At 44.1% G+C, this 23,446-nt stretch overlaps 1 protein-coding gene across 1 annotated transcript in view; it reads right to left on the bottom strand.

The window, feature by feature from the left end:
* The window catches only part of LOC113015623 (uncharacterized), a 40,993-nt gene extending 25,905 nt beyond the window's left edge, over positions 1–15,088 (bottom strand). The window contains exons 1-7 of the mRNA XM_080296095.1: positions 14,130–15,088; positions 13,857–14,044; positions 13,261–13,313; positions 5,954–6,324; positions 5,641–5,849; positions 4,866–4,992; positions 4,606–4,755 (exon numbers count right to left, since the gene is read on the bottom strand). Of these exons, the coding sequence (XP_080152221.1) occupies positions 4,606–4,755; positions 4,866–4,992; positions 5,641–5,849; positions 5,954–6,324; positions 13,261–13,313; positions 13,857–14,044; positions 14,130–15,088 (2,057 nt within the window). The remainder of the gene's footprint in view (positions 1–4,605; positions 4,756–4,865; positions 4,993–5,640; positions 5,850–5,953; positions 6,325–13,260; positions 13,314–13,856; positions 14,045–14,129) is intronic.
* Between the last annotated feature and the right edge of the window lie 8,358 nt (positions 15,089–23,446).

Genomic DNA, 23,446 nt, shown 5'->3' with positions numbered 1-23,446 from the left:
GGCACAGCTGGCTGCCGGCAGAGCTCACGGGCGCGTCACTGCAACCCCCCCTGGCTTCTGCTCCGCGGCTGCTGAGTGAGCCCTCATCTGGGACTCTCCTCAGCTCTTTCAGGGACAGTGGCGCGGCTGCCCCTCTGTTGGTCTTCCTTGGTCTCTTGTGTTCTGGGGGCCTCTGGATGTCTGGAGCCTTGATCTCCTCCATACCTGCTTCATGCCCTGGAGGACGGGGCTGTGGCCCCCCCACACCCTCTAGCAGATCATTACATGAAGGAACCTTTTAAAAAAAACAAGCGCGTCCATGCTCACAGGTGTACACACGGGTTATCACACCCACAAACTACACCCTTTTTGGCTCCTACCTCAAAGCACACTGTGTTCTGTTGATCTTATGTGCTGCACAATAATGTTTAATATTTAGTATTTACTGTCATATTCCCATATATCATTGTGATGTTGTTTATTCTATTACTCTTGTTCTCTTCTGCTTGTTTTCCTTTTTTCTTTCTCAACAGGTGATCCAGGTGATCGATAGATGCATTTTTTTTTCTGCCCATTCTGTTGGTTTTTGTTTTTTGCCCTTCTCCCCGTCCCTCTTCTCAGCTGTTTCTCTTTCTTTATCCCCTTCTTTCCCCCAGTCAAGTCTGTCCCGTATTCAGCAAGTGAAAATAAAATAAACAATAAAAGGTGAATCAAATGGACCATTACGGCAAGGCTGGGATGGTAAAAAAAAAATAAAATAAAATCTCTGATGGGGCAGATGTGATTGAGCAGCAATGTAAATCCAACTATTTTCACGGTTGTTGTGGTCGTGATAATTTTTTTGATGCCACATTGAAAAGGCTCGGATGAGCTTTCCAAAGTTCTACAAGTTGTGCCTCCATTGCTTGTGTCCAGATCACAGGCTGCACAACCGTGCTGCTCCATCTTTTTCCCCGACGTTTATGTGTTTGCGCGTGAGCAGTGTGAGCGGCTGTGGTGACACCCTCACGAGCGATTGATGATCGGGAGCTGGTCGTGAGGTGTTAATCGCTTCTCGTTACACGACACACGATATGGGACAAAATCGGTCCGATCACCAAAACGGTCGCACGACTCAAAAATCAGCTCAAAATGGGCCTAAAACCGCACAGTGTAAGCCCAGCATTAGAGCAGCAATGTTTGTTCCCCTCAGAGAAAGGGAAGAATGGGAAAAGGAAAACACCTGGCTGGAAAAAGTTAATATGGACATGTGCAGTGAATATCAGCGCTATGTGGCCAGAAGTGTGATAATATAACTTATTTTGTGTAATAAACTACTGCAAGGATAGATGATTACAACAAATAGATGACTAATACATAAAAGTAATACATAGATGAATAATGATGATGAGTTAAGATGCATAATCATGGGAATAAGTGGGTTTACAAACAGGAGCAGCTGATTAGCATTAGAAAAGAGCAATAAACTACAAAAAAATTGAAAATCGTTTTTGTTTTTTAACATATATTTCTAGTTAGAGAAATTTAAGAGGCTTATCCCTCAAAACTGTAAATACAAAAAAGTTGCACAAAATAGTTTCCAACCACAGGATATTTATTTTGAGTGTCTTCATAGTTTTATTTTTGAAATACACCAATTTCTATACACTGCAGGAAAAACGAAAATAAATATTACAGTGCAAATTTGCAAAAAAGCAGCATATGCATCAAAATAAACTATTTCCAGCAGTGCAATATGAGTCCTAAGCATCCCAGAAACGACACAGAAACCCATAAAGTCAAACATAACTTTTAAAAAGACCAGTATAGGCCCTGAGGCCCTGATGGTAAAAAAGACTACATTTCCGCGAAAATGACGTCACTTCCAGTTTCGGGCAGGTAATGGCGGACATGCAAAAGTTCACGCTTTTTATGCAGTTTTTGCAAAGCTTTATGTGGAAGGAAACCGTGACCTAGGACAAGCTGATGGCATAAGATGTAAGTACAACTCCTCCGGTTTCATATGCAAAAAAAATGATTGCGCTAGCTTACGTGGTTGCAGAGCTACCGGGATTTAAAAATAGTTACGCAAAACAGAGCGTGCCCGCTCCGACCGGCTCTAAAGGGTTATAGGAAACATGAAGAGTCTAGATCAGACTGCTTCCTGCTCTGCAAGTTCTCACCACTGCTGACCAGAAGACCACAAGGTCTCACATAGACTCTGACCTGATCTTCTGGACTCAACTATGTGATCCTTGTTAAAGTGTTTTACATCTTTGCACCTGAACATTTCTAACAAACTGGCTTCACTGACTGTCTGATGTAGAAGGACTTTATAACAAATTATTCTTAGTTTATTATAAATATTATGCTATTGCTATTAATGGTTAAAAATTGACTGATTCATGTTCTTTTGTGTATCTGACTGCGTGTTTTGTGGTGATCTTAAACTTTATATGAGTAACTCGAATAACATCAAGTAGCGTCATTCAGACCGAAAACTCACAAGGAACAAATTTTCAAAGTCCTAGACAAAACAGCCCAAAGACAAGAAACTAGAAACACAAGAGACACACACTGACCAACTATTAATGGTTCAAAGCTTCAAATGCTAAAAGAAAATTGAGATCCACTGATTAAAAACACAAAAGCTGCAGAGTCCAAACACTTTGCTTCATATTATGACTCAAGTCAAATCCTCCACAGGCAGATATATGAACGCTGACATTTTTTAGAACAAACTGATTTTATGTAATTTTTCCAGTTAAAAGAAGCGCAATGATCTATCAGACCAATGATTAGTGTTTGATGGCTCTAAAGTTTCATACAGATCTATTTAAACTGTTCATCACAGTAACCAATGTTTCAGTGCTAAGTTACTGACTGATAATCAGTGTGGATTCAATCAATCAATAATCTATAATACCGTGGATTTGTCTTCAAACACATAAATTTTGTCCTGGAATGAGAGTTGAATATCAGGTCCAAACATTACAGAGTAGAAACAAAAAGCAAACTTACGGTTTCTTCACACAGAGACAACAACAACGAGCTCCACTCCACACCTGGACACTAAACAGGGACACACAGTTGAGCTGCTTCCTGGAAGGAGGCGGGACTCCATATGAAGCTCAGGCGGAGCTCAGCAGGAACAGTCGAGTTCATTTAACTGGACACTGAAACATTTCTCTGCTTTCATTCTCTTTCATTTCCATTAAATTTGCATTTGATGTGCCTGTGTGTGTCTCTGTGTTCAGATGTGACTGACTTCTTTTTGAATTTTTTGCTGCATGTTCATCTCCATTACGGAGATGTGTTTGTCACAAGATTTTATCTTTACTGATTTGGCTTTTAGACCCCAGAAAATGTTTCACTGCTCTTAAAAAACTTACTTAAAAACAGGAAAGTTTGAACAGAAGTCACTTTCACTTCTTTACAAGCTGATCTTTAAAATATCAACCTTTGCATTAAACTATAATTCATAATCACTTTCTTTAACTACAGTGAGTTTTAATGAATGATTTAAAGATGTTCCTTTGGAGAAGACAAATCAAATCAGTCCATTAATTTCATTGATGTTGATCATTGTAGAAACTTTACTGAATGTCTAATAAAATGTATTTGTGTTTTTTTTATTCAATGTAGCCTTCAAACTGGTCAGACTGGTTTAGATTAAAGTTTTGATATGAAACCTTGATGTAGCTGCAGTGTGAACACACTGATACCTGATCAGCTCTGACACAGTCACACTGTTTGCAGTATAAATATTTACACTGCAAACATTCAGAGTGAGTTTCTGTTTCTAGTCTATGGATCCAGTCACACTTTCTACCTTTCCCAGTGAAGTAAAGCCTGAGAGCAGAGTTGAAACCAACAGTGAGCATCATCAGCACCTGCGCTTCATTCAAATGTGGTGACAGGGTTTGGTTATTTGTTCAGCTGCAGGGGAAATTTCCTTTAACAGATGCAATCATTTAAATGTGAGTTTCCTAATTCTCAGTAATGTGCTGGGACTGCGAGTCTGTGGGCAGTGATGTAAAAATAGAGCAGTTCAAACTCTGTAGTACAGAAATAAAGAATCAATCTGTGTATTGTTAGTGTTTTTGTTAGTGATTTTCAGATGAAGCTTCACGAGGCTTTGAACCTTCCAGCTAACTGGTTCACAGAGTTTAATTTCTCAAGGGTCAGAATAAGAAAGACTTTATTTATCCCCAAAGCGAAAATTAAGATACAACAGAGCAGCATGACGTTGAAGATAAAGACAGGGCATAAACTGGCAATAAGATTAAGACAATAAATACACACAGAACATACAGTATATACACTGTTTTAAAATTAAACTAACTGAAAGGTGAATAAATAACTGTAAGTGACTAAAAGTGAATAAAGTGTCGGCAGTATAAAAAGAGTGCAGAGTAGTTTATGTTTCTGGTGTGGGAAATGTTCTTATCGGCTGGAGTTAAAAAGCAGAGTGGCTTTGGGGACAAAGGTGGCGCTCCTCCTCTTAGTCCTGCAGGAAATGCAGCGGAGGCGTCGCCCAGAGGGGAGCCATTGAAATGTGGGGTGAAGAATATGAGAGGGGTCGTTGATGATTTTGGCTGCCTGTCTAAGGGCCTGTTGGCTGAAAACCTGTGCCAGAGTTCTGACAGGCAGGCCGATGATTTTGATGCAGTGTGCTGCAGTCTGTTCCTGTTCTGAAGGCTGAGGGAGTGGAACCAGCAGGTGATGGAGAAGGTCATGATGCTTTCCAGGAAGGCATAGTAAAAAGTCATCATGACTCCAAAGGAGTTGAATTTCCTAAGGAGGTATAGCCGTTGATGACACCGCCTGAGAATCTCCTCTGTGTGAGCAGAGAATTTCAGGAGGTTGTCAAAGATGGTTCCCAGGTATTTGTACTCCTCAACTACCTCCACTGGCTTCCAGTGGATGGTGGTGGTGACTGAAGCAGCCACGGGAAGGTCACCACCATCTCTTTGGTTTTGCTCACATTCAGTTCAAACTCCTGCAGAGTGGGCCCTTGGTGTTGCGAGGGGCCTGACAGCAGTGACAGGACAACTGTGTTGTCAGCATATTTTACCATGTGACAGTTGGGCTGTGTGGGTCTGCAGTCATCAGTGTTATAATATGTATATGTATGTAAATATGTTATGATAAAGAGCAGGGGGGAGAGCACACAGCCCTGGGGGGAGCCAGTGGAGGTGGAACGGAGACTGGAAAGAGAGTAGTTGACCCGTTGGTCAAAAAGTCCAATATCCACTGGATCAGCTGATCATCCAGGTGATATCGGGAGGAAAGTTTAGTGGCCAGGATATGAGGCAGCAGAGTGATGAATGCTGTTGAGAAGTCTGGCGGTTGAGTCAGGGAGCTCCAGATGTTTGGGGATGGAGTTCAAGATGAAGATTTTTGCATCATCAACACCGGCACAGTAAGCAAACTGGAGTCAATCCATCAGGGCTCAGTTGCTCTTATGATGTGCTGTTTTATGATCTTCTCCATGACCTTCATCACCACGGAGGTGAGGGCCACAGGACGAAGATCATTCAGAGACTTTGGGTTGTTTCTTTTGGGGATGGGGATGACTGTGGAGTGTTTCCACAGCTGGGGGACGGTGTGACTGTCAGTGTTGAAATAGAGTCCGGAACACACTTCCTAGTTGCCCTACACAGTGCCTCAAAACCTGACTGCTGATGTTGTCAGGGCCAGGTGAGCTCCTTGCCCTGGTCCTCCTGAGAGCTCTCACCATGTCCTCAGTGCAGAGTGCAGAGCTGCCAGGTTTGAGTGAGGATCTGGACTCCTCAAGCTGGGCCATGTTGTCCGTTTCAAACCTGGTGTAGAAAGCGTTAAGGTCGTCAGGGAGGGAGGAGGGGTTGCTGCCCTCCACCTGGATGGTTCTGGGGTGAAGACCGCAGTATTCACAGAGGCCATGGTTTTGAGGCCCTGCCAGGCTGAGTGGAGGTCCCCTGTGGTCAATTTCTTTTCAACTGTGTTTTTATACTTCAGTTTAGCAGTTTTTATGACCCTCTTCACCTCTTTTTTATCCAGAGCAGAGCCGGTGAAGAAAATCCTCTTTTTTTTATCAAGGATTTCCTTGAGCTCCTTGGTGATCCAGGGTTTGTTGTTGGAGACTGTTTTTGAGAGGATAATGTTGTCAACACAGAAGGAGATGTATGATGTCACCGTGTTGACTTGTTCGTCAATGTCATCAGAGGGAGAAAGAAGGCTGTCCCAGTCAGTGGCTTCGAAACCTTCTTGTAAGGTGAGGATACTTTCCTCTGTCCACTGCTTGATATTTTTGGTGACCTTTTTAATCCTCTTGATGACTGGGGTGTAAGCAGGGGCCAGCAGGATGGTGTGGTAGTTGCTAAGCTGAGAGGGGGGAGGGGTAGGGCTTTAAATGCATCTGGTACATAGCCATAGCATTTATCCAGAGATTCATGTGCACAGAAACCTCCCTGCTTGTTAAAAATAGGCGCAGTTATTACAGGTCATTTTAAGAACAGGATTTGTGATACAGACCTTCTTTAGATTTCAGACTATCGTAATTTAAAGAAACTGCTGCAGCTTTTTGGACCTCACCTTTGTGTATTTGTGTAAACCAGACTTCAGGTTTATGAATTTAGTGACTTTTATATTTCACATTTGTATATCACCATGGAAACCTATGTTAAAGTCTGTGAATAATCTGGACTCCACCTGATGAAGTCACATCATGTGACTTTCCCCCTCACCCTGATGACCTTAAACTGTGCTGTGTAAACAAACAAAATGAAACGAGCTCTCAGTTTGTTTCTGCTCCAAGATCCGACTGTAAACACTGAAACCGGATGTTCCAGTTTCAGGATCTTGAACCCTGAAGATGATTCTTCTTATTTATTTATTTTTTTAATTTTTATTAATGTCAGATATAATGCCAGATTCTACAGTTATTAACAGTTTTTAACAGAAGAATACGGTAAGTCACTACTATATGGGACCTACTCATTGGTGCCCCCTGAGTTTAATTCTATCTCATCTGCTGATCAGAAGGTACTTCAGTTGCTGCCTTTTTCAGTCTGCATGCCAAATATATTTGGGCTAAACAATAAACCTTCCAAGTTGCTCTCTGATGCATCTGTCAGCGTATTAATGTGTGTGGATATTAGAAAGACTTACATAGAAAAAGGTGCTTGTATGAGGTGAATCAGGCAAATTGCATAAAGCTCTTTAACTGCTCAGGGAGAGAAAGGTAACCAGTGCATTTACCATGAGTACTTGACAGGCTCGAAGAGTGTGAGAGTCAAGAAAAGATAAAAAAAAACCCACATCTGTTCCACTCGACTAACTGTTCAAAAAGGGCCCTTTAGCATTTCATGTGCCGACAGAGAAACATGATGTGTTTTTGGTTTAATTCTGGATGAACTTCAAAAAATATGACTTTTAGACATGTCACATATTCTTTTGAATGAGGCAAATTGTAAAAAGCTCTTTGAGTGCTCAGGTAGAGCAAGGTCCTTTATAACCAGTGTATTTACCATGACTAGTGGACAGGCTCAAAGAGCGTGAGAGTAAAGAAAAGACAAAACACTCAGCATTTCATCTGCCAGCAAAAAACATGATGTGCTTAATTCTGGATGAAGTTAAAAAACTTTTAGACATTTCTCAAATTATTTTCTTGCTAACACACATAAGAAAAGAATTCAAAAGAAGTCGTATGTAAGCCACATCATGATTAAGAAACAACAAACACTGCATTTCGTTATGACTTATATTCAGTTTCTCCAACTAAGATTAGTCATCCTTTAATAAGATTTATGGAAATTATAAACATGTGATGAAGGCAAATGGAATCAGTCCAACATGTTTAATGGATCCTGATCATGTGCAGACTTTACTCTGTAGAAACAGATCTTTGGTTTTATAATTTAATGTTAATCTGACTACAGCTTCTGAGCTTCATCAGTGTGTTTGACTTCAGGCTGGTTCACAGTAAAGTTCACTTGTTAACATGAAACCTTGTTGTATCTGCCAGCGTGAACAGACATCTAATACAGCCACACCCAGACTGCTGGCTTTATTTACTGAATAAATATTTATACTGCACACACTGACAGTCAGTTTCTCTGTTTCCAGTCTACAGATCCAGTCATCCTTTCTGTCTTCACTGTACATTAATCTGCTAACTTTGAATGATTTTCATTAAATATCTGATCACTTGTCACTGAACTGATTTCAGATCATTTCATTCTGTTTTAATGAACATTTTCCACAAATTGTTCAGACTTTCTGTACATGCAGGTGGAGGAGCAGGGAAAGGTGTGCTGTTGGACGAGGGGTCAGGTGACTGGAAACAGTAGGAACACACTGCGGCCACCTACAGGGCAGGTGGGGAACAGCAGGGATCTGAAACCATATGAGATGTTAGTGTGTGAGAAGTTAGAACAAACGGACTTAAGATGCTCTAAGCGATCAAAGTTGATCTGAAACAGAAGATAAATCCACTGATTCTTTGTAAAGTTCATCTGCTGCTCACATAAATCCTGTGATGAAAACTTTATTTCACTGAATGTTTCTTCAAAGCTCATTTCAACCTGTTGAAGTCATGAATGAAAGTGCAGACTGAGAGTGGATCACATGATGTTTAAGGTGTGTCATGTGACATGCTCAGTATTGTCACACATGTCTAGATTGTCCCTGATATCATAACTGCTCAAACACTGATGATTATATTTGAAGGATTCTTACTGATGGCAGCAAAGTTTGAATGGAGCTCTCTGTCTCTGCTGATTTGTCGCCCTCTGGAGGTCAAAACACAAACTGCATGATGTCACTGTTGATAGGTTTGTAGCTTGAACCTATTCGCTGGAACGTTGAAGACAATATAATTACACAGCAAAAGCATTGAACACCAAGTAGGCAAAGTTCTTCGTGTTACTCGTGTGTGTGTGTGTGTGTGTGTGTGTGTGTGTGTGTGTGTGTGTGTGTGTGTGTGTGTGTGTGTGTGTGTGTGTGTGTGTGTGTGTGTGGGGTCAGAGTGTGACCCCATAAATGACTTTCCTAAACCTGCTGGTCTGGAAGTCCAACAGTTCATCTAAACAAAAGGCACTTAGCCTAAAACAGATTCAGCCACGTTTATCCTGCCATAAAACAATAAGACAAGGTACGACCTCTTCTCATGCTCCCAGAATGTAGGTGTGCATTCTAGTGTGGAATACACACCAAGCCTTTGCAGCCTGCTAAAGATCACACATCCTATCACTACACAATTGATTATACACCTCTAAGCATATATGGTTAAATATTTCTAAGCATAAATGACAATCAACAATACAAAACCTAACATTCCCCCCTTTTGACCTTTATGCTAGAAAAGTTCCCAGTTATGAATACCTCATGTCTGACAGTTTCAATGCAAACATTGTTATACACAGCATATGTCAATCACCCTAAATTACTGTAAAAATACACAGTTTGACAAATGTATTAGCAGTTATCCCATTACTCATTGATCTCATCTGTTAGATTTGGTATTGTTGATTGTCATTTATGCTTAGAAATATTTAACCATATATGCTTAGAGGTGTATAATCATTTGTAGATTGAAAGAATGTCTCATCCTAGGAAGTCTGTAACAACTCTGTGTAGCATGAAGAGGGGAGTGCGTTCACTCCTCTACAGAGTGTTCTGGCGTGGATCACACACCTCCTAGGAGAGGTCGTATCTTCTCTTGCTAATATATGGCATAGCAAACACACGTATATCTGTTTAAGTATAAGAGCCTTTTGTTCAGATAGATCTGCTAGACGCCTGGCACCAGCTTTGGGGAGTCTTCACAGGGTCACATCTTGATCTCACACACACACACACACACACACACACACACACACACACACACACACACACACACACACACACACACACACACACACACACACACACACACACACACACACACACACAACGGAGAGAGCAACTGGGGTCAAGCGAAGGAACGGCGCCTGTCCGGTCTCTCCCGTGCACGAGAAACATGAAGAACTTTGCCTACCCGTGTCTTGCTTTGCTGTGTAATTATATTGTCTTCAACGTTCCAGCGGATAGGTTCAAGCTACAAACCTATCATCATCCAATGGCAAACTGCATCCTACGAGCAAACAAATGAATTGTTAATTTAATAGTTAAAATAAGAAAGTAACATTTTCAAAACATTCCAGCTTGGTGATGCTTCCTCCGGGTGTGCAAATCACATGTCTCTGCAGAGTGGTTTGAGTTCTGCAGGGCGTCACCAATGTCTCTTCCAGTTGTTTCCATCACTGTTCATAGGAACACAGTCCAAATGTATGTAGAATAAACATTCAAACATACCAGTTGGTTTTGTTGTTTGTCAACATGGGTCTCAGCTATTTCCAAAGCTGCAGACCTCTTTTCAGCACTCTAGTTTTATGGCCTCTACCAACCCCCATCACCTCACTTCAGGCCTTCGTCTTGTGAGGGGGATACTTATGACTCCTCCACTGTCCACGCTTTGCAGAAAAACACCTCTGTGAAAAGGGTGCTGGATCCAGTTATCTTACTGCTGTTATGATCCCAGCAGTCTTCAATGTGCCAGCGTATGCACAGTATAGTGACACAGCATTAGGTGATGTTCATAGGAAACTGCTGTCATCACCACCATAGCTTCTGGTTCCTGTGCTTTTCACAGAATCATGATGCCATCCTTAGACTCCCTCTGCGTTGTCAATGGAGCTTGGCACGCTCCCCTCATCCTTCAGGTGCCCGTCCGTTGTCCACAATCTCCTCTGTTGGCCTCTGGAAATCCCCTTTGGCACAGCTCTCATTCCAACGCAGTTTCATGGTCCTTGCTGAGGCTCTAAAGTCTGATCTCATGATGGGCCCCAAACAGCTCGACCTTTGACCTCAACCACTGCCTGGGCTGTCAGCTATGCCTGGAATGTTTCTCGCTTCTCACTGGGCCTCTGAAGATTTTTCAGGAGATTACTGCTGCACCTGTATTTCCTTGCTAGGAGGAAAAACTTCTATTTGGAGAGCATGTCAACAATCATCAAACCACATTCTTTAGTTCAGTGAACTTCACTTATAGGCCATCAAAGCCTCATCTGAACATGAATGCACCACTTGCATAGGTTTAATACCTGTAAATAAACTGTTAATCACACAAATCACTGCAACAATCATAAAAAACATTATTTCATGTTAATCCTGGACCCCTCCTCTTGATGCATGGACACTCCCATGAGTCAACGCATCAAACCTGGATTCCTGTCTTAAAGAAAAAGGTTAGCGAGATCATGTCCCAGGTAACATCAGGGCATCTCCGCTGGAGTAGCTCCGTAACCCTGCAATAAAAGATGTTAGTGTGTTTTGCATATTAAATTTGCTTAACACCTGGCTCTCCCAGGAGCCTGCATACACACCATCATGGCCTGGAAAACAAGATCTGGAAGTGAAATCAAACTTCACACTTGTAAACAATTGTATCATAAGAGCAATAAGTATTCAACATCAGCAAGACAAGTGTCATGTGCAGGTTTTCTCAAATAAGTAAACTACAACTATTACCATAATTTGCCTCAGACATGGATAATCCCATGTACTCAGTTAACATTAATGTAATCGGTGACTTCCCTTAAGCAAAGTCACTCCACTCATATATTACTAGGAACTCAAAAGTGGCCACCAAATGAGCTCCATATTAAACTATTCCATAAACACTGCATCTCTTATTTGTTTTTCTCATGTCACTTGTCCGCTTCTGCTGAATCCTCTACATGCATTCTCAGAAAAACAAACATTAGCAATACACATTGACCGTGGTCAGACGGTGGTCAGACACAGGTCAACAGGTTCCAGAGGTGCCATAAAAACACCATAAAATCAACCATCCATAGCTGTTGAAAGAAGTGACACTAGTTTTCAACACAGGACATTTCTCACATGTTATTCACATTATCAAAGTAACCTTCACATTTTCCCAAAAACACAGTGTAACAGCATCACCACTCCTAACCTATAAACACAGTTTCTTCACACATAAACCCAGAAATCCTGTAGTAGGAAAAAACATCAACCAGTTGTCCTGGTATAAATCGCATCATCAAATCACATGAAGAACTGTAATGCTGTAGAAAAGAAATGCAAATGTTAGCACTGCACAGGTGTGTACACACTTTCTCACAGTTTCCTCTGTGAGCAACACAGGATAGTGAATAACACCCCTGGTAGATGCACAGACACAGAAAGTGGCATTTAAAAGGTTAAATCGTCATGCAACCTCGAATGTTGCTGTCATCTTTCTGCTCCTGTAAAAGGAAGCACACATAAATTCATCTGCACCTTTTTCAGGTGGGGGTTAACTTCACACAGTTGTCATGGATCGCTGTGTGGCAGGCAGGATGAGGACCCAATCGCAAAACTCACACACACGGGGATGAACTCAAAAAACACAGCTTTATTGCTGGCCACGAGAAACAATACAAAATAAACTAAACTGGGAAAACTAAAGCACAAGGAGAGAGAAACAGGGAAATCCACACAGCATGAGGGAGAACGCGACACAGAACTGAGGGAGACGCAGACATAAATACACCAAGGGTTAACGAGCGGAGTGGGAGCACATGGGGAACACAGGTGACACTGATAATAATCACGAGACATGGCAGGAGTGAACACAACACTGACGGGAGAGGTGAAACAGGAAGTACAGAGGTTCAGACAGGAGGAGAGAGAGCACGAGTAGAACACCAACATAACAGGCAGGGGAGACACGGAATAAACACGAAAGGGGACGAGGGCTCAAGAATACACAGAGGGGCACACAGGGAATAAAAGTCACAAGGGGAAAACACATAAGGAACAAAATACAAAAATACATGGAAACTAAGAATACTGGGCCAACATGGCCCAGGACCATGACATCACCCCCCCCCTTAAGGGCTGGCACCAGACAGCCCAAACACAGAAAAACAAAACCAAACAGAAAACGACCCAGGGCGGGCGGCGGGGGCCTAGGACGGAGGGCACGGAACAGAAAACAAAGGAGCACAGCAAACACCGGAGCCCAAGAAAAACAACCCAAAACACAGTGCAGTTCAGGGGGCCGACCATGCGGACGGCAACGGTGGAGACGTGGAAACAGTTCAGGGGGCCGGCCGTGCGGAAGGCAACGGCGACGACGTGGAAACAGTTCAGGGGGCCGGCCACGTGGAAGGCAACGGCGGCGACGAAGGAGACGACGGAGCAGTTCAGGGGGCCGGCCGCGCGGAAGGCAGCGGCGGCTGCGAAGGAGACGGAGCCGTTCAGGGGGCTGACCGCGCGGAAGGCAGCGGCGGCGGCGAAGGAGACGGAGCCGTTCAGGAGGCCGGCTGCATGGAACGCAGCGGCGGCTCTCCAGTGTTAGGCATGCTGGCCATGGCCTGGTGGGCACAGGACCAGCCGAGGCAGGACCAGACGAGGCAGGACCAGACGAGGCAGGACCAGACGGTGGCGATGCGGGGGCCGGACCAGGCGTCGCTGCAGAGGCTGAGGCTGGACCAGGCGACGGCGAAGCAGGAGCTGAGGCTGAGGCCGGACTGGGCGAAGCACAGGCCGAAGCTGGACCGGGCGACGTTGAAAGCGATGCAGAGGCCGGACCGGGTGTGGGTGATGCGGGGGCCGGACCGGGCGGAGATGGAGCTGCAGCAGGCGAAGCGGAGGCTGGGCCAGACGAGGACGAAGTCTCAGATGAGGCTGGGCCAGACGAGGACGAAGACTCTGAGGCCGGGCCAGACGAAGCCGGGGCCAGACCAGGCGGAGCAGAAGCAGATGGCGGCTGGACGGGCCCCTCGGGCCCTCCAGCGGAGACAGGAGGCTGAACGGGCCCCTCGGACCCTCCAGCGGAGACAGGAGGCTGAACGGGCCCCTCGGACCCTCCAGCGGAGACGAGGAGAGGCTGGAGAGGTTCCCCTGAACCCCCAGCGGAGACGAGGAGCGGCTGGAGAGGTTCCCTTGAACCCCCAGCGGAGACGAGGAGCGGCTGGAGAGGTTCCCTTGAACCCCCAGCGGAGACGAGGAGGTGCTGGCCGGGCTGGGCAGAGCCGCCAGCGGAGACGAGGAGCTGCTGGAGGGGTCCTCCTGAACCCCCAGCGGAGACGGATGCAGAGCCAGCGGGTGCGGGGTCCTCTGGCACCGCGGGCGCTGACTGTAGCGGCACAGGGCACGCAGCCGGCTTAGGATGCGACGGCTGGGGCTGTGTAGGGCAAACAGTCAGTTTAAAGTGTGTCAGCACCGCGTAATCTTCAGCTGGTGAAGAAGGCTCACAAAGGCTTCCAGCTGAGGTGGGCAGTGACTGAACGGGTTGCTGGGCTAAGCACTGAGCTGGTGACAGAGACAATAGCTGAGCTGACAAACTAACAGGCAATGAGGCAAAGGACTGAGGCGGTAACGGAGCGGATGACTGAGCAGACTGTGGAGCCGTTAACTGTGCTGAAGACTGAACTGGTGACAAAACAGGAAACTGTGCTAATAACTGAGCCACTGACTGAGTTATGGACAGCAATGCCAGTTGTAGTGGTAGTTGCGCTTGTGGTAGATTAGGTGTCTGGCTCTGGGTTGCTCTCCTTCTGGGAACAGGAACAGGTGCTAGGCCTGGCCGAACACCAGCCATCCCCACCCGAGGAACAGATACGGGTGTAGGGACGAGCTGGGCTCTGGCTGCCTTTACCCTGGGGGCCGGTGTAGGTGCAGGAGCTAGCTGGACCTCTGTCGCTCCCACCCGAGGAACTGAGACGGGTGCAGGAGTCGGCAGGGTCACGGCTGACCTCACCCGGGGAACCGGAACAGGAGCAGGCAAAGGCAGGGTGTCCATCAACCCCACCCGAGGAACAGGTACGGGTGCCGGGATGAACGGCGCCTCTGCCAGGCTGGGGACAGAAGCAGGGACCAGCTGGACCTCAGCCACCCTCTCCCGAGGAACTGGTACGGGAGTAAGGGAAAGCTGGGCCCGCGCTGCCCTGGTTACAGGAACTGGAGGCGGAGAGCGGAGCACAGGAACAGAAACAGACACAGGGAAAATCGAGTTAGTGGAGCTAGAAGCAGTGTTAGCGAACAGAGATTCATGGCGAGTCACTCCTGGCAACTCTGTAGGCCTTAAGCTGTCCATGTTAGGAGTAGCAGTCTCTAAAACAGTCATAGCACAGGAAGATCCAGGTTTAGCAGAGTCAGAGTCAGTAATACAGAGCACAAAGGGATCCGTTGCGGACACAGGAGCATTCACACAGACCGTTTCTAAATATACAGGTTGGAGAGCAGCATAGTTCAGGACTGAAGAAACACCATCCACAGTCTTATACATAGGAGGTACAGGAGTTGGGGAGTTAACACAGGCGGTGTCCGAGGCAACTTGGTGAGAAACTAACTCAGGAATAGTCAACCTGAGCTCCCCTAGCAGTTTACACATGACGGACGGTAACTTGTTGCACTTAACCTTAACAGTTGTGATTGAATGCACAGTCTTAGTGTTTTCAAAACCTGAGTTAACAGACTTCGCATCAGCTAGTGTTAACACGAGAGGAGCAACATTCTTTATCCCTGGAGAAACAGAGTCAGAGCTAGCAGACAAGGCAGGAAAAGCTAAATGTGGCAGAGGGTCACAAGCAACCTGAGAAACAGAAAGTGTAGCCTTTGGAGGTTGGCAGACACACTGTTCATTTTCCAGGGGGTCCCCTCTGGTTTTAGCAGGAAGAGGAACCTCAGGACAGTTTGTTTTAACACTTAGTTCACAAGTATGCAATTAAAAAATAGTCTTTTTCTTTTCTAAAGTGGGATTATCAGTCTGTGTGTCAATTACTGCTGACCCGGGAGGAGCAAAGGAAAAACAGTCATTCTCAAACATGGGTGTGAGGGTGGGTAATGCAGACTCTGGATTAACTGACCCAGAATTACCAGACACAGAGTTAACGGTCTCTGGGATGACGCACACAGAGTCTACAGTGCCAGAGTCTTTTAAGTCAGCCTGAACAGCAGTCTCTAGGGGGGCAATGAACTCAGTATCATGCTTAATAGGTGCAGAGGTGAACTTAGAAACGTTATGAGGCCTGGAAACACAGTCATTTTCAAACTTACTGTTCGTCTCTGATGAGTTACAGACGTGAAAAACTGCGGACTCAGGAACAGAATATTGTCCGAGTTGGTCCGACTTGGAAGTGGCATGGAGGAAACAGTTAGTGTCACTCACCACCGGAGTTTGCTCAGAAACTTTAGGGCGGCGGCGGCGTGAGCGCCGTTTTCGCCGAGAGGGGGGAGGAGATGAGCCGGGCCGCGAATCCGTCAGCAGGCCGGGCTGAACATCCAGACACCATCCGCTGTAGACGGACGGCTACGGTCTCCCGGTACTCACCCTCGGGCAGCGCCACCAACTCCTGACAGTGATACTCCACTGTATACATCAGATCCTCCCGGAGGTCAGCGGAGGGGTTGTGAATCGCTGGGTCCATGTCGTGGTCGCGTTCTTCTGTCATGGATCGCTGTGTGGCAGGCAGGATGAGGACCCAATCGCAAAACTCACACACACGGGGATGAACTCAAAAAACACAGCTTTATTGCTGGCCACGAGAAACAATACAAAATAAACTAAACTGGGAAAACTAAAGCACAAGGAGAGAGAAACAGGGAAATCCACACAGCATGAGGGAGAACGCGACACAGAACTGAGGGAGACGCAGACATAAATACACCAAGGGTTAACGAGCGGAGTGGGAGCACATGGGGAACACAGGTGACACTGATAATAATCACGAGACATGGCAGGAGTGAACACAACACTGACGGGAGAGGTGAAACAGGAAGTACAGAGGTTCAGACAGGAGGAGAGAGAGCACGAGTAGAACACCAACATAACAGGCAGGGGAGACACGGAATAAACACGAAAGGGGACGAGGGCTCAAGAATACACAGAGGGGCACACAGGGAATAAAAGTCACAAGGGGAAAACACATAAGGAACAAAATACAAAAATACATGGAAACTAAGAATACTGGGCCAACATGGCCCAGGACCATGACAACAGTAATGTTACATCAGTAAAGTCTTGTCAGCTTTTGTCAGCTTTTTCTCTTTCACTCATCCATTCATGCATTCATTCTTTCTTTGCTGATAGTGGAACCCATCGTCACATTTAGTTTCCACTCTCAGCAAAATGACGTCATTTGAAAAAGAAAAAGAAGAACTTTAGATCGGATTACCTCGCTGAATCCTTTTTAGGCAGGGACTCTCATTTTCTAATTGTCCCAAATAAGTGGCTTTCTCCAGAGCCCATTTTAATGTGGAGAAACTCACTTGCAACAATTTCCTCGACGAGGTGCCGTACAGCGCTTTCTGTTCTAATCGTGCAGATCTGCTCAAACGACAGAGATTATCAAACCAAAATTTCAGTGCACTGTGAAAGTATTAAAATAAAAAGGCCTTGTTAAGTCATGACACAAGCTCCTCAACTCAGGAGGGTAAATCATACCATTAGCATGGTTTATCATACCATCATACTAATTGGCAGGCTCAACTTCACAACAAAAAAAAATCATCAGCTAAATTCACTCCAAACCAACCATCAGCTGCACAACACACAACATAACCCTAATGTCTTATTAGCTATGAGTTTAGTCACCAGGTCTGTGCTCTTCACTCATTTAGGCCACAGATTTTATTCAGTTTTCCTTTCTGCCTTCATCATAAAACATGTGACATGTTGTCATGCACTTCACAAAAGAAGTTTGTTCTTATGTATTCAAAGTTGTGTATCTAAATACAGGATTCACTCGCACATCAAAACAGGAAACTCAGTGTTTTAGGGTCTCCACTCAACACACAACAAACTCCAACACATCTCATTCACTCGTGCTAGAATTCAGTCACCTTTCATTAATCTAAGAACGATCAACTAATTTGCATATCAGCTATTAACCCACTAAGTTGACAGGACGACAGAAATGCATGTTCAAAATAATATCACAAAAATAGAATTTCCCTCATACAGTAAATTACTTGTGCTGCATCAATCAAGCAGGAAGCATCTCCCAATTTACTATATCAACAACTAAATTTATTGTCTGATCACTGGTTGGTCAAACCAGAATCTTTTTTCCCACGAAAGTTAAACTGTTGTCCTGCAACCTAGAGAGTCAATTTTTTGCATTGGATAAATTCAGTATTTGATAACAAGTGTCTGTTAAATTGACACTATTTTAACACTGATGAAAGATAACAAGCTAATTTTCATTGCATGTGTTTTTGTGTTATTAGGCAGGTTTAATGCATGTCTGTGGAGCTGCATCTCCAACAGAGCATGTTCTTAAAGCTGCCTTTCCTACACACTTCTCTGCTATTATTTGATCATTTCTTAACTAATGTGCTATGAGTCCACTGGTCTTTGCGTCACACGAGGTGACTTGGACAAGATGATAAACAGACTCACATGCTTAAGATGTTGTCTAATCTTCATAAGCTCTCTTGTGTTTGTGTTAGTAGGGTTAATGCATGTTCTGCTTGTGTGTGTGATTTTGTATATGTTTCTTTTTTCGCAGTGTTTCAGACTCCTTCACAATTTTCCCACTTAAGCTGTCAGTTTTCTTTTCCCCAGGTTTGCTAACCCAAATTTTGATTTCCCACATTAAATAACAAAATTCCTATGTGTTCTCACCACTCCTCTCACTCTGTTGTCCTCTCACTCTTCAACAGTCCAACAGCCGGCATTTCTCCTTCAGCTTTGTCCTGTGTTCCACTGTCTCTTCTTGCCATTTTCTCCAAAGGTGGCAAATGTCAAACTTCAACAGTCTCCTCAGTTCTCCTCAAAAGTTTTCTTCACATGCATAGTGAATTTGCAGCTTGTTGGAAACACAGTGCCATTCATCCAATCAGGCAGGATGATGGGTTTGCTCTTCTTCTCTGATGCTGTTTGTCCATACCTCTGCTGTTTGCTTGGACTCTTTGCTCAGGACTTGCTGCTGTCTCTTTATCTGCCATTTTATTGCTCTTTGGAGCTGCATTCCTTGTCTTCAGGGAGGTGTGAGAGCTTGCTTGTGAGGGTGAGAGACACATGGCGCTGTAAATAAGTCAGCCAGAAACTTGGCCTGAATGTTTCCAATGATGTTAAACTATGACTTTCTTCCGACTGCTGCATGTGGAAAATTGATTCAGGTCTGCTTTTCACCTGAAAGTGACAAACTAAGACATTTTCATTATCATCATCACTGCTTAATCAACACACATCTCTCTCTCTCTGTTTTTGTGAACAGTCCTTTCTTAAAAGCAGAAAATTAGATTGTAGTTGTTCTTGGCTGATCAACACAAAACCTTTTTCCTATGATTTTTTTTATCTACAATATAAATTCTTTCTCTTTTTCACTCTTTTTTTTTTTTTTTACAATAGCTGGTGACCTGCAGAATCACCGCTCTCACAATCAGAGGCAATTACTTTTACACAGCGCACAAAAACACTGTGACGTCAGACACATTCACACTCACCTTTTCATCTGCATAAATAAATCATATGGCTGATGATATGTGCCATGGTGATCCATAGGCATGATCACAAGTTTATTTAATTATTTTTAACCCAACAAAACAAAAAAACAGAAACATGATGCTGATGCTATGAACACTCTACACACATGAGTCAAGATGCAGAAAAACTGCTCACGGAAACGCTGCACACTCCAGTTATCACAGTTATAGTTCTGTTTCCCTCTCTTCGAGGAGTTCTCAGACAGCTCTCGATCTGATAATGTGTAGCTTGCTCATCAGCTCAGAAAAAACCGCAACGCAACCTCACACAGTGGTTGCGTGCTTTTCCCACAGTGGCAAAGACTTACACTTTCATATTCAATTCAGCTTCTCCATCATGTACTTTTAGATGTTTCATACAGGGTTCAGCATATTAGTTGTTTTCACAGGTGTGCTCTGTATCTCAACAATGGCTCATAATAAGACGACAGTCTTTCACACAGGTCAAGTGCCTCTATGCACTTCATTAGTTTAAATATTTGCCTATTTTACTACATCTCATATGTCATTGTACTGAATTTGAGCAACCACAAGCTTAATGTAGATTACTTTTAGCAATTATCCACCTCAATTAAATCTATGGTCTGGAACACAGGCTGTTGTCGATCAGGGAAAGCTAAAGAGTTAACATTTTGTGTCAGCAAGGGGTGGGGGAAAGCCATTCACCAGAGCACATCTTAAGTGCTACTGATGTGGGCTGGCCTTCTCCACATGCTCTTCAAGGCTGGTGTGTTTTCTGAAAACTTCTAACATTTGAATCTCTTCCATTTATAAGCCTGCGATTAACCGCACGGCTCAGGACCACGTGAAACCCGCGCGACCATGCTCACGTGAACCCGCGCAGCTAAGGAGCCGTCGCTCTCTTTGTTTTTTTGGTTTTTTTTAATTTAAATACTTTGTGCTGCCAGGAGCAAAGTCCAGCATAAACGTCTGTTACCCTCCGACACACTCTTGGTTGCTTAGGAATCCATGATAACGACAACAGCTAGTGTCACGGACCACGTGTTCCGCTCTGCACGCACTCACACAACAACAACAACGAAAACAACAACGACAACAACACAAAATAGGCCTATCGTCCAGCACAGTCTGGACCCCGCGGAACTTCTCAACGCCCCACAAAGTGGCGGAGAACTCACCTCTCGCTCTACAAAGTAGCGAGGAACCTCTCGCTCCACAAAGTAGCGAGGAACCCAGATAACCGAATTTCCCAGAGGAACCCACCCGAGGGATTAATAAAGTTCTATCTTATCTTATCTCTTATCTTATCTCTCCACAAAGTAGCGAACTTCTCAACGCCTCACAAAGTGGCGGAGAACCCACCTCTCGCTCCACAAAGTAGCGAAGAACTCACTTATCGCTCCACAAAGTAGCGAACTTTTCAACGTCTCACAAAGTGGCGGAGACTTCACAACCACACAGTTATAGAGTCGGGCTCTAGGGACTTACTTGGTGTTGCTTAGTGTGTAATATCAGCCTCGGATCCCGCCGATTGTCATTCATCGAGGAGAAAAGACAGACAGTTAATCCACAGGAACTTCCTGGCTGACGTCAGTCTTTCAGCGTGTCTCTTCTCCCCTCGGTGAATGTCGACTCCAGGGCTCCGGCTCTCGAAGGACCAATTAATGATAGCTTTCTAGCTTGAACCTATTCGCTGGAACGTTGAAGACAATATAATTACACAGCAAAGCAAGACACGAGTAGGCAAAGTTCTTCATGTTTCTCGTGCACGGGAGAGAACCGGACAAACGCCGTTCCTTCGCTTGACCCCAGTTGCTCTCGTCCTTTCTCCCGTAACACTGCTCTTTTATTGAGGTTACATGAATATGCATAGGTTCATTAACATATGACGTCTACATACACACAAAGAGTACCGTGTGTGTGTGTGTGGTACTGCTGATCAAAGGGTCCTATAACATGAAAGCACAAAAGCAAACATCCTTGGTCAGGAAGAGGGTAGTCTCCCCCTCACCCTAAATGGTTCACCCTAGATAACACGGTGAGGAAGTCCAGCAGTTCATCAAACCAAAAGCACTTAGACTAGAACAGACGTAGCTACGTTAATCCTACCATAAAACAATAAGACAAGGTACGACCTCTCTCATGCTCCCAAAGTGCTCTCTAATGCACACAAAGTTTGCAGACTATCAAGGATCAAAACCTCTACCAATCTACAACTAATTACAAAACTCTAAGCATATATAAGTAGATATTTCTAAGCATAAATGGAAATCAACAATACAAAACCTAACACCTGCTCCATGGTTTTTCACAACATTCTGCACATCACTATTTAATACAGGAAGTAGGTGAACTAAAACAAGTCATCGTTCTTTGTGAGAGGACCATATTAATGAAACAAACCTCAATGACATCATAGGGATCCCTAAAGATGCTCCTGCTGCTTCTCTTCCTCCTCATCCTAAGCTTCCTTCTCCTTGTCCTCGCCTTCCATCCAATTGTAATTCAACCTAATTGTGTTTCTCCCCCTCCTCTTCCTCATTTTGTTGGAGCTGTGAACACAATTAATGTGAATCTGGATTAATTTGTGCAAACAAGAAAAATCTACAGCTTTTTGGTCAGAGGTGCTCTTGTGATTTAAGCCGGGTAGAGTAGATTTATCTGTTGATGCTACCTGCTTCAGCTCTGGCTGCTGAGTGATATTTATACCCTGGCTGGATTACAAACTTTAACCATGTGCTGAACTTTGGCCCGGCGTTGATACCTCTTGTTAGTATAACGACCTCTTCTTAGCTTGTATGTATGATGTATGATGGTGGATAAATGAAATATACAAAAAAATAACTATATTACAAAAGAACATGTCACGGTTCTGGGCCCGTTGGACCCAGTATTTTGAGTTTATTATGTTTTGGTTTATTTTTGCATTATGGATTGTTTTCTGATGTTCTGGTCCTTTGTTTATTATTATCATTATGGATCTGTTTCTGTTATTCTTGGTGAGGGATCAGTTCTTAGGTTTTGGGTTCTCATGTGTGTTGCAGTTTCTGTTCAGTGTCATGTCTGCATCTGGTTTAGTACTTCTTGTTTCCGGTCTTATTGTGAAAGTCTTTGTCTTATGTTAATGTGTGCAGCTTAGCTCCACCGTCTCGTTAGCCCTGATCTCCCCCAGCTGTGTCTCCCTTCTGTGCCCCATTCCCTCATTACTACCCTGTGTATTTAAGCCCTGTGTTTTCCCATGCTTGGTGTCGTGTCGTACCTTCAGATTATGCCTGTGTGTTCCTGTTCTCCGGTTTCAGTGGTCACTTCATGTTTTGTTTTCGTACCAGCTATAAAGCTGAGGTTTTTGAGTTTCACGTTAGTGTCTGAGTCCTGCGTTTGGATCCTCCTCTCCGCCTGCCCACACACAGAGCCCTGACAGAACATCTATCTTGGAAACATCAAATGACCGGAGCATAACTTGTCAACTAGTCCGAAACTAAGTTATGCAGGAACAGTCAAAGACACCTTCTCATGTCACATTTCTATTCATTTCTATATAATTAGATTAGACAATAAAGAGTTATCTAATCTAATTATTCATTCAAAACTCTTATGCATAGCTGTACTTTATACAGCTCATACAGAATTCAAAGTACAGGTTCATGTGAGTATTTAATGTACAGCTCATATCTACAGAATTTCAGAGTTTCTAGAGCAGACACAGAGCTCACGTCTCAACAGGCTTCAGGCGCCATTTTAGTGACTTTAACAATATATTAAATTTTAATTTCGGTCTAGCTGACATTAGGTTATGTACGCAGCACGCAATTGAACCACATATTTTAGAAGCCAAAGGTTCAAATTAGATGGGAGCACCTTCACTTAATTATAACAGTGGTTTTGTTAGGAAAACAGTTGGATACTAAATTGCGCTGACCTCAACGGCTAACGTATCTAGCTAATCGCTACTGTTAGCACAACATTAACAGCAAGCTACAATGACGAGTAACAAAAACAAAAC

The sequence above is a fragment of the Astatotilapia calliptera genome, chromosome 3 (assembly GCF_964374335.1).
Source record: "Astatotilapia calliptera chromosome 3, fAstCal68.1, whole genome shotgun sequence".
Lineage (NCBI taxonomy): Eukaryota > Metazoa > Chordata > Actinopteri > Cichliformes > Cichlidae > Astatotilapia > Astatotilapia calliptera.
This window is presented reverse-complemented; position numbering and strand designations above follow the sequence as displayed.